Below are 11,892 nucleotides of genomic sequence, written 5' to 3'. Positions count from 1 at the left end.
CCCATCACTCCCACCACCCAGATAGACTTCCTCTCTCCCCATTCTCCCAAAATAGTGAATCATAATTTTGGTGAGATCAATGATTGATATTTACATTGTTGAACAACTTTGTTTTTCCAGAAGCCAATTATTTTTTTTTATTTGTTTAGTTTTCTATGTACTTGTTGTACCTCAGTCTCTAAACTTTACCCCTTTGATGTCAATCTCATCTCAATTATGGTAAGACACATATCTTATTCTGTGTCATCCTCTGGAATCAGCTTCCAGGGGCCTCCTGCTTGTTCCATTCTGGATTGGCTGAACCCTAGGACTGTCATACTGCTGCCTACTAATTCTCTTTGCTTCTCCCTTGGGTTGGAATTTCTGTTTTCTGGATTCTATGTCATCTTCTTCCTCTTCTTGGTCTACTTTCTTGCTGTAATGTCAGTTTAAAATTTCAAACATTTACTTATTCAGCAAATTTTTTTTTTTTGGCAACATCATTTGGCATGTGGGATCTTAACACCCTGACCAGGGATTGAACCTGTGCCTTCTGCATTGGGAGCATGGAATCTTAACCACTGGACCACCAGCAAAGTCAGCAAACATTATTGAGCTTGTGTCTGGCACAGTGCTAGGCACTAGGAATACAAAAGAGGAATAGAAAACGTCACTGCTTCTAGGCTGATGATGTCCAGCTCTGTAACAACACAATGGCCAGTGTGATATGAGTTCAGGGCAGGTACCTGGTTAAGACTCTGCGCTTCCACTGCAGGGAGTGCGGGTTCCATTCCTCATCAGGGAACTATGAGTCTTAATCACTGAACTGCCATGGAAGTCTCCATCATTTTGTTTAGGCATACTAGTGGTTTGTTTTATTCTGTGGATCATACTTTTAGGTAAGCTAAGGTCTCGACCCCCTAGAAATTAATTTATTCATTTAACAAATATTTGTTGAGATGCACTCTTCTAGGTGCTGGAAATATAGCATGAATCAAAAAAGAATTACTCCCCTATAGGAACTGACATGAGAGTGTCATAAATAAATTTTTTTAAAAGTCAAGTTGAGATAAATCCTATGGGAGAAGGAAAACAAGGCAGGCCCAGGAGAAGAGAAAAGAGAGGTACTATGGTTTTATAGGACGGTCAGGGAAGGCATTTCTGATACGGGGAAATTTGAGCTACAACAGAAGAAAGGGAAGGAGACACGTAGGCAGAGGGAAAAGGTATTAATGACTCCAATAACCACGATGGTGTGATCACTCACCTAGAGCCAGACATCCTGGACTGCAAAGTCAAGTGGGCCTTAGGAAGCATTGCTGCAAACAAAGCTAGTGGAGGTGATGGAATTCCAACTGAGCTATTTCAAATCCTAAAAGATGATGCTGTGAAAGTGTTGCATTCAATACGCCAGCAAATTTGGAAAACTCAGCAGTTGCCACAGGACTGGAAAAGGTCAATCTCAAAGAAGGGCAATGGCAAAGAATGTTCAAACTATGACACAATTGAATTCATTTCACATGCTAGCAAGATCATGCTCAAAATCCTTCAAGCTAGGCTTCAACAGTATGTGAACCAAGAACTTTCAGACGTTCAAGTTGGATTTAGAAAAGGCAGAGGAAGCAGAGATCAAATTGCCAACATTCACTGGATCATAGAAAAAGCAAGAGAGTTCCATAAAAACATCTACTTCTGCTTATTGACTTCACAAGGCTGTGACTGTGTGGATCACAACAAACCGTGGAAAATTCTTAAGGAGACGGGACCACCTTACCTGTCTCCTGTGAAACCTGTATGCAGGTCAAGAAGCAACAGTTAGACCTGGACATGGGACAATGTACTAGTTCAAAATTGGGAAAGGAGTACATCAAGGCTGTGTACTGCCACCCTGCTTACTTAACTTACATGCAGAGTACATCATGTGAAATGATAGTCTGGGTGAATCACAAGCTGGAATCAAGATTGCTGGGAGAAATATCAATAACCTCAGATATGCAATGATACCACCTTTATGGCAGAAAGCAAAGAGTAACTAAATAGCCTCTTGAAGAAGGTGAAAGAGGAGAGTGAAAAGGCTAGCCTAAACTCAACAGTCAAAAAACTTAAGATCATGGCATCTGGGCCCATCACTTCATGGCAAATAGATGGGGAAACAATGGAAATAGTGACAGATTTTATTTTCTTGGGCTCCAAAATCACTACAGATGGTGACTACAGCCATGAAATTAAATGACACTTGCTCCTTGGAAGAAAAGCTATGACAAACCTAGATAGTTTATTAAAAAGCAGAGACATTACTTTGCTGACAAAGATCCATATAGCCAAAGCCATGGTTTTTCCAGTAGTCATGTATGGATGTGAGAGTTGGACCATAAAGAAGGCTGAGCACTGAAAAATTGATGCTTTTGAACTGTGGTACTGGGGAAGACTCTTGAGAGTCCCTTAGACTGCAAGGAGATCAAACCAGTCAAGTATAAAGGAACTTAGTCTTGAATATTCATTGGAAGGACTATTGCTGAAGCTCCAATACTTTGGCCACCTGATGCAAAGGGCCAACTCATTGGAAAAGACCCTGATGCTGGGAAAGATAGAAGGCAGGAGGAGAAGGGGATGACAGAAGACGAGATGGTTGGATGGTATCGCCAACTCAACGGACATGAGTTTGAACAAGCTCCAGGCGATGGTGAAGGACAGGGAAACTTGGCGTGCTGCAGTCCGTGGTGTCTGCAAAGAGTCGGACACGACTGAGCGACTGAACAACAACAACAAGGCAGAGGGAAAGGCAAGTGCAACGTGCTCGGGTGGAGCAGGAAGGCCAGGGGTTGGGGAAGAGTGAGTCAGGGGAAAGCAGTAAGAGACCAGCAGAGGCCTTGGAGGCCATAGCAAGAAATGGCCTCTTCCTAAGACAGTGGAGATGGGAAGATATTGGAGGGGTTTTGACATGATCCCCAGAAGACATGCAGGTTTCATGGGCCATTTATTGCCCACATCTGGCTTCACTCTTATAGCCAAGCTCATGAGAGCCGTCAACATCTTCTGTCACCACTTTCTCACCTCATTCCTTCAACCCAGACCATTTGGGCTCTGGATGCCATCACTTCTCTGCAAAAGTTCTTATCAAGGTCGTCAGGGACTATATCTCATCAAAGTTTGTAACCATGCTCAGTCCTCCCACTTCCCAACCTCACCAGCAACTGACATGGTTGCAGCACTGCTCCACGATTCAGCAATCCCTGACTCTAGCCTGGTTTTCTTCCTCCTGCACAGGCTTCTTTTTCATATCTGTCAAAGTTCTGCATATAGTAGTGCCCCAGGACTCTGACCTCTGACCTCTGCTGTACTTTTCCCCTGGGCTTTGGGTCCACAGTTTTCAATACTGTAGATATGCTGATGACTTCTGAGTTTATATCTCTAGCTCCAAATTTGTAATTCCAAATGCCTAGTCCACGTGTCTACTCAGAGTTCTAATAGGCATCTTCTCCACATGTTCTTCCTCACAGAAATGGCATCACCTGTTCAGGGCAAAATCCCAGGAAGCATCCTTGGATCTTATCTTTATTCCAGTTGGCTCCGCCTCCAAATGAAACCCTGAATCTGACCACTTCTCAGCAGGCCCCTGTTACCCACAAACTCCAGTTGCCATCATCCCTTGTCCAGATTACCGCACAAGCTGCCTGATTTCTTTCCCTGCCTCCACTCTTACCTATCCCCTTCATTCTTCATCCATTATCTTAAAAGATAAGTCATGTCAGGGCCATGACCTTGCCTAAAATCCTCCACTGCAATCAGAACAAATCCAATCCCTTATCAGGGGCCTACATCACCAGGTGTGTTCAAGGCCTTGTGGTTCCAACTGCCTCTCGGGCCCCCTCCCTCACCTAGGGCCCAGCTGAGCACACTGAGTTGGCTCCAGTCTCCAGGTCTCTGCACTTGCTTTTCCTTGAGCCTGGAATATTTGTCCTCACGGTCGTCCCTAGGCTTCTTTCTCATCCTTCAGCTTTCAGCTTAAAGGTCACCTCGGTGAGGCCTTTCCTGATCTCCCAAAGTCTTCCCCCCACCCCCCACCACTCTCTAGCACGTTCAGAAATCACTGTATTCATCCGTTGTGGAGTTCCATGTGTAACCTCATCCCCAAGACGTACACCAGAAAGCTTCTAGAGAGTGGGTACCTCCTTTGTTTTCAGCCCCACACACTGCCTGGTAGAGAGCAGATGCTGAAGAAACAGAGATTGACTGACAGCCCACGAGATTATCCAGGGCTCTTCTGAGGTTCTTTATCTGTTGCAGGGAGAGATGGCTTCTTCAATCGCTTGCTCTCATTCTAGCCAGAGAGGGACTAGCAACCACCCTTCTTCTGTCTTCCCCTCCCCACTTCCTCCCCCGCCCCGCTCCCCCGCCCCTTCCTGCTCCATTCTTCCTCCCCGCCACCTCCCCTATGCCCCTCCATCCCGCCCTGTCGCGTGGGAGCCGTCCTGGTCGCGCAGACGCTGGAGCGCAGAGACCCGACAGCCGGCCGTGGAGGCATGATGGCGCTCAAGGCGCTGCGTTTGGTTTTGTTCCTGGTCTGGTGGGACTCGGCCGGTAACGCTCACCAGTCTCTCTGGTCCCTGGAGGACCAGCCAAGGAGTTACTGAGAAGGGGGTCTTGCCCGCTACTATCCCTCCCCGAGGCCTGGGGGGCCTTCGTGTCCCTCCGCGCACGCACCGTTACTGGCGGTTCCGGCCCGCCCCGCAGTTGCCTAGGGACACGAACTTGGGGATGTTTGGGGTTGAGGGGTGGCATTGTGGAGCCAGCAACCGTCTTTAGTTCCTGCTTGGGCTTCTTCCCAGGCTGCTCTTTCTTCCTTAAAGTGGATTTTCTGGAATCCAAGGTTAGGAGTCAGGTTTTTATGTACCCGGGGCCTTCCTTGCAGAACCTCAGCAGCAGATGTACAGGAATCAGAAATTGTGAATGCCGAAAGCGCCAAGCACCGTGGGGTTTGTGAGAAAGCGGCTTCAGTCCAGCCAGACTTGATGTCTATTTAAGTCGAGTTAAAGTGATAACACCCAATGTCAAATTTTGCACTTATTATCTCGACCACAGAGGAAAACAATATCGTGAACTATTGAGTTACTTCTCTAACCTTTATTCAGGAAAACAATATCGTGAACTATTGAGTTACTTCTCTAACCTTTATTCGGTAGCTCCAGAGTTTCCCAAGCAATCCTCTTAGGGTGGTCAGATACCGAACCGGTACCGAGTGTTTTCTGTGTGCCTGCTAGGAGAGATGCCAGAACACACTTGAATCGACTTTTTAGGAAGGAATCAAAGAAACTAGACTTGTGAGGGAGAGGGAGACATGTAGCCTGTCTAAATCACAAGCTGAATTAAAAAAAAAAAAACAACACCCTTATGAATAAGCACTAACCTTAATCCATCCTTTAAAATGTCTGTTTCCTTTTTGCAGCCTCTTCCAATGCTCAGTTTGGTCAACCTTCAGAATACAGTACAGTAAGTAGGAAACCACTTGTATTGTTTCTACTAATACAGTGACGCCCACAGCGGTTTGGGTAGGGGCTGGTTTTCAGGTCTGCCACTATGGAGACAGTTGACTGCTTCTTTAGTAACCAGACTCTCAGGCAGGCTTTTTGACACGGATCACAGTATAAACTTTGGTTAAAAATTACTCAGGCCTTGAAGGCCTCAGGGCTTTGTTTCCTTTTAATATCTCCTTTGATGATTTAGAAGGTCCTATGCCCAGTAGTTACATGTTGTACTAGATATTTTATGTATATTCTCAAATTAAGTTGTGGAAGCAAACAAAGGCCAACCAGATGAAAGCAAGCAAAAACTATTCACTGCTTAATGTAGCAAGTGAGTCAGCCATGTCACTTGTGTTTTAGCTGAGACTCAAAGGCAAAGGAGCGGGAAAGCTTTGTAAAGGGGAAAAGGGAAGGCATCAGGTGTGCCCTGATTGAGGCTGTTGGCCTGGGGAGGCTGGAGGTGAGAACTAAAGGCAGGCATCCTATGTGAATGGTTAGGAGGGCATATTTGGATCAGTTCAGTTCAGTTCAGTCGCTCAGTCGTGTCCGACTCTTTGCGACCCCATGAATTGCAGCACGCCAGGCCTCCCTGTCCATCACCAACTCCAGAGTTCACTCAGACTCACGTCCATCGAGTCAGTGATGCCATCTAGCCATCTCATCCTCTGTCGTCCCCTTCTCCTCTTGCCCCCAATCCCTCCCAGCATCAGAGTCTTTCCCAATGAGTCAACTCTTTGCATGAGGTGGCTAAAGTACTGGAGTTTCAGCTTTAGCATCATTCCTTCCAAAGAAATCCCAGGGCTGATCTCCTTCAGAATGGACTGGTTGGATCTCCTTGCAGTCCAAGGGACTCTCAAGGGTCTTCTCCAACACCACAGTTCAAAAGCATCAATTCTTTGGCTCTCAGCTTTCTTCACAGTCCAACTCTCACGTATGGATATACATGACCACTGGAAAAACCATAGCCTTGACTAGACGGACCTTCAGCCACCCTCTATTTAAGCAAATCACATATGACTCTCTGCTTTCTCTCTAACCATTCCCACAGCAGGTCAATTACTCACTGATTAGAGACAGACCACCCTCTTGTTTAACTACTCCCCTGTAAATCATAGAGTTTGTTCCCCATGAGTGGAGCTGTATTCTTACCAAGACTCAAGTATCTGTGTTCACAAGCCTATTATGCCAGCCACAGTCTTAATTTGTAAAAAATGTAGAGACAGCATGAACATGAGGGTAAAGAAATGAAAATGTTTATATGGAAACTGTGTCAGATGCTTTTGAAAAACTTGCTAAAAGACAAATTCTAAAAAATTGAATTAGGTATAGTAAAACAACAGTAAATAATTGGGGAATTACTTTCTAGCTGTATATTACCTTGCTGTGCCAGTGTCTTTGAATTCTTACCATATTTTAAAAAGGGGGCAGGTTTACCCCTCAGGAGACAGATTGTCATTTTGATTGTCATGACCAGGAAGTTGTAACTAGCATCTAGTGGATAGAAAACAATGATGTTACTAAACACCCTACCATGCAGGAGACAGCCTCACACAACAATTAATTAGCTGGTCCAAAATATGAATGCAGTTGAGAAATCCCATTTAAAACAAAAGAAGAAATCATGGATGATTTATTGTGGGTATGATTTTTGCAGTGACAGCACACAGAACTCTAATTAGTTGAAACATTTCGTAGGAAAAGTCTTGTGTCAGGATTAGCTTCAGCTGCAGATAACAAGGACTCAAAATAACAGCTCACAGAACTGCTGTCTTAGGATGTGGACTTTGTCATCCTGGTCTGTAAAGCGTAGAGTTCCATGCACCCAGGAGCAGGATGGAGGAATGGACAAAGAATAAAAACTGGGGGAAGCAGAGGACAAACCCCAACTTTCTTTTAAAGGAGGTTCCTAGCAGGTGGTAAAGAATCAGCCTGCAATGCAGGAGACCCAGGTTCAATCTCTGGGTGGGGGATTGAAGGGAGACTCTCCAGCCTGGAGAATCTGGAGAATGGCAACCCACTCCAGTATTCTTGCCTGGAGAATTCCATGGACAGAGGAGCCTGGCGAGCTATAGTCCATGGGGTTGAAAAGAGTTGGAACAACTGAATGACTAACACAAACACAGAAGCAACTGCACGCAGTAATTCCACTTGCATCCCATTGGCCTGGCCTTGATTGTGTGGTCATACCTAGCTGCAAGGAGGTTGTCTTAGTGTAGGTAGCATTACAACTGGCCATGTGCCTCATTGTCTTTCCATCAAAAGATTGGCAATTTTATTTTCATTTATATGTTTTAAGAGAAAATGTTTAGGGTATGTTATAATTTTTGTTACTGTTTCCCTACTTTAATCGACTTTTTCAATTAAATGGCCAATTACCAGTTGTCCCAATCTCGTTGGAAAGAAACTGTCTAGTCTCCTGTGGAAGCTGTCCTGGAAGCCATCATCTTAGTGAGCCTAGAACAGGAAGAACACATCAGGCTCCTAAATGGACGTAGAAGGCTGAACGAAGGATGGAAATGGTCAAAAGTTTCTCTTTAGTTCAGAGTTTGGCCAATGCCCTGTCCTACTTAGGTCTCTATGAATCCACATAATATGAAGGAAAAGGTATATTTCATTTATTCAGAGTACTAAACACTTATTCTGAAGTGAGGAAAGACGATCACTATTACTAAAACAAAACAAATACAGCAGATCGTATATTCAACCTGTTATTAGAGTGAGCCTCTGCACGCTATGGTGTGACCACTGTGACCAGTTCTAGTCCTGGTTCTGTTGGAGACTAGTGGCTATGAGCAAGACATATTACCTCTCTGGACTCAATTCCGTCAAATCTGAGAGTTGAGTTCCACGATCCAATATCAGTTTGTTAGGGCTGCTGTAGTAAAGCCACAAACTGAGTGACTTAAACAGCAGAGATGGATTGTCTCACAGTTCTCAAGGCTGGATGTTCAAACTCAAAGTGTCAGCAGGGTTGGTTCCTTCCGAAGGCTGTGAGAAAGAATCTGTTCCAGTCCTCTCTCCTAGTATCTCATAGCCTCAGGCATTTCTTGGCTTGTAAATGGCATTCTCTTGGTGTCTTCACATGATCTTGCCTCCGTGTGTGACTCTGTGTCCAAACTTTCCTTTTGTTTAAAAAAATATTTATTTTATTTTTTGCACAGGCTTTCTCTAGTTGCAGCGAGTAGGGGCTGCTCTTCCTTTTGGTGCTTGGGCTTCTCACTGTGGTGGCTTCTCATTACAGAGCACAGGCTCTGGGCACATGGGCTTCAAAGCTGCAGTACTTGGGCTCAGTAGTTGTGGCTCAGGGGCTTAGTTTCCCTGCAGCATGTAGAATCTTCCCAGCTGCTGCTGCTGCTAAGTCGCTTCAGATCAAACCTGTGTCCCCTGCATTAGCAGGTGGATTCTAATCTGCTGCACCACCAGAGTGAAAAGAAAAGTGTTAGCTACCTCAGTCGTGTCTGACTCTTTGTGACCCCAGGGACTGTAGCCCTCCAGGATACTCTGTCCGTGAGATTCTCCAGGCAAGAATACTGGAGTGGGTTGCCATTCCCTTCTCCAGGGGATCTTCCTGAACCAGGGGTCGAACCCAGGTCTCCTGTATTGCAGGTGGATTCTTTACCATCTGAGCCACCAGGGAAGAATTCCTGAATGAGAATTTCACCACCAGGGTAGTCCCCCAATTTTCCCTTTTTATAACCACACCAGTCATATTGGATTAGGGCCTGTTCTCCTAAACTTTTTACTTTAAGATAATTTCCTATAAGAAGACCCTACTAATCCCACATAAGGTCATATTCTGAAGTGCTAGGAGTTAGGACTTTAACATATCTTTCTGGGTAGATGCAGTTAAGCCCATAATAAGCCCTGAGGTCTAATTCTGAACCTACTGCTTTCCTTAATGCTGTTGCTTAAATGCTAGTATCTTACAAGTCCAGACAAAAGATTACATTTCCGAGTGTGTCTGGGCATTATGCCACGGAATTAGGTGGAATGTAACAGGACATTCTCATGGAGTTGCTCGTGAAGAACAGATGATGAAGCTGGAGGATAGTAAAGTACGTTGGTGGCATATCTTGGACTTTCATTTAAAAATCAGCCAGCGTAAACCTTCTGCTGAGGTCCTTATCTTACATAGCAGGTATTGACCCATTGCTTCAACACTACATCTGATGCTTAGAAAAACCTGTGTGTCTGTATGTGTGTGTGTGTAAAATAGAAATTTTTCTGTAGGAAATTTCTAGAAAATATAGGGAAACTTGGGACTTTGCCCAAATTCCTCTCTGGTGGCTCAGATGGTGAAGAATCTACCTACAGTGCAGGAGACCTGGGTTCAATCCTTGGGTCTGGAAGATATGCTGGAGAAGGGAATAGCTACCTACTCCAGTATTCTTGCCTGGAGAATCCCATGGACAGAGGAGCCTGGTGGGCTGCAGTCCATGGGTTCCCAAGGAGTCGGACACGACTGAGTGACTAATGGTGGAACTTTGCCCTCCTCTTACAATAAAAACATCTCAAGTTATTCACCAATTTCCGTCTTCCTTTCTCTTTTCTAGCCAAACTGCCGTCAGTATACATTACCAGGATGTCCCCGGGACTTCAACCCCGTGTGTGGAAGTGATCTGTCCACTTATCCCAATGAGTGTACTCTTTGTATGAAAATCAGGTAGCAATTTTTCAATATAAACTAGGCACATATTCTTTAGTTCTTCTCTTGCATTTTGATTACTTAGGAAGTTTGGCTCTTTTCTTGGACATAATCGTATGTGACGTAAGTAGCTCTGTTTTAAGACATATTTAAAAAGACACAGAATCAGTGAATTTTCTAGGTCAAGGTTAGAAAAAGAGGCATGTGATTAATCAATTATAGACCAGATAATTAAGTGATGTTACTATCCAGGGATGGGTAGTTTCCCAAAATTAAAAATGTATTTACGACTTCCCTGGTAGACCAGTGGTTAAAAATCCACCTGTCAGTGCAGGGGATAAGAGTTCAATCCCTGGTCCAGGAAGATCCCACATACTGAGGAGCAACTAAGCTCATGCACCACAGCTACTGAGCCCATGCTCTAGAGCCCAAGAGTCACAACTACTGAGCCCATGTGCTGCAACTACTGAAGCTTGTGTGCTTAGAGCCTGTGCCCCACAATAAGAGAAGTCACCCCAGTGAGAAGCCCAAGCACCACAACTGTAGAGCAGTCCCTGCTCTCTGCAGCTAGAGAGAGCCTGTGTGCAGCAAAGAAGACCCAGAGCAGCCAAAAAAAAATTAGAAAAAGAATATATTTAGTAGTTAAACTCTGGAATAGTGAATGTTCTGTTGAATTCAGGAGCCATGTACAGGTGATCTACACACCCTGCACTACTGGTCAGAAAACCGGTCTTAGTAACTCTGCCTGTTTGAATGCTCACTAATAAGTGTATTATACTGATGCCCCCTGTGTAAGACACCTGGCCAGCTTAGGTGACCATGAGTCCACCTCCAGATACACTGCTTTGTATTTCAGGGGTTCAGTCTCTGAACTTAGTCTTCAGTAAATTACCAGGTCTTCTCAGAGTGGTTCGTGGGGAGTAGTTCCATGTGCCCTAAGGTTTGGGAAAAAATGGCAGAGTTGGGTTTTCACCTTCATTGTTTCCTAGATTTAGCTTTAAAAAAAATTATTTAATGATTTTAGGCTGTGCTGGGTCTTCGTTGCTGCTTGGGCTTTACCTAATTGTAGTGTGCAGGCTTCTCATTGTAGAGGCTTCTCCTGTTGCAGAGCCTGGGCTCCAGGGTGCAAGGGCTTCACTAGTTGTGGTTCCTGGACTTAGAGCACAGGCTCAGTAGCTGTGGCGCACAGACTCAGTTGCTTCACAGCACATGGGATCTTTCTGGATCAGTGATAGAACCCATGTCTCCTACATTGGCAGGCAGATTCTTTACCACTGAGCCACCAGGGAAGGCCCTAGATATTAGCTTTAAAAATGATTGTCAACCGGGAAGGAATACAATGTATAATGACGTGGGTCTTTTTAATACAAATTGTGGGACAGTTTCAGTAAATGTGTTTTTATGATTGGTCAATTTTCAGGGAAGATGGTCGTGATATTAAAGTAATCCGAAGTGGACCCTGCTGATGGAGCAGTTCACAGAAGAGAAATTGGAGAAACACCCCTGCATACTAGATGGATTTTATTTTCCCCATTTCTCTTTTCCTGTGTTTCTTTGTGTGAGATTTGTTAACCCATATTTTCTGAGATGAGATGTGGAAGAGAGCCATGGACAGTGATTGATAATTAAAGCAAACAAACAAAAGTCCTTGTTTCTTGGCATTTACCCCTTGAGTTAAGCTTATCACCCAGATTACTTATATGTTGCTTTATTTAGTTGGAATAAAATCAGCATTGTGTTCAGTTA

At 44.6% G+C, this 11,892-nt stretch overlaps 1 protein-coding gene across 1 annotated transcript; it reads left to right on the top strand.

The window, feature by feature from the left end:
* The first annotated feature begins 4,412 nt into the window (after positions 1-4,412).
* Positions 4,413-11,892, top strand: SPINK2 (serine peptidase inhibitor Kazal type 2). The gene is made up of 4 exons (XM_061420262.1): positions 4,413-4,560; positions 5,426-5,469; positions 10,055-10,164; positions 11,567-11,892. The coding sequence occupies exons 1-4, from the start codon at positions 4,503-4,505 to the stop codon at positions 11,610-11,612; spliced, it is 258 nt and encodes an 85-aa protein (XP_061276246.1). The 5' UTR covers positions 4,413-4,502; the 3' UTR covers positions 11,613-11,892.

Source organism: Bos javanicus, chromosome 6 (genome assembly GCF_032452875.1).
Source record: "Bos javanicus breed banteng chromosome 6, ARS-OSU_banteng_1.0, whole genome shotgun sequence".
Taxonomy (NCBI): domain Eukaryota; kingdom Metazoa; phylum Chordata; class Mammalia; order Artiodactyla; family Bovidae; genus Bos; species Bos javanicus.
The sequence above is the reverse complement of the archived record's forward strand: the minus strand, read 5'-3'. Positions and strand labels throughout refer to the sequence as shown.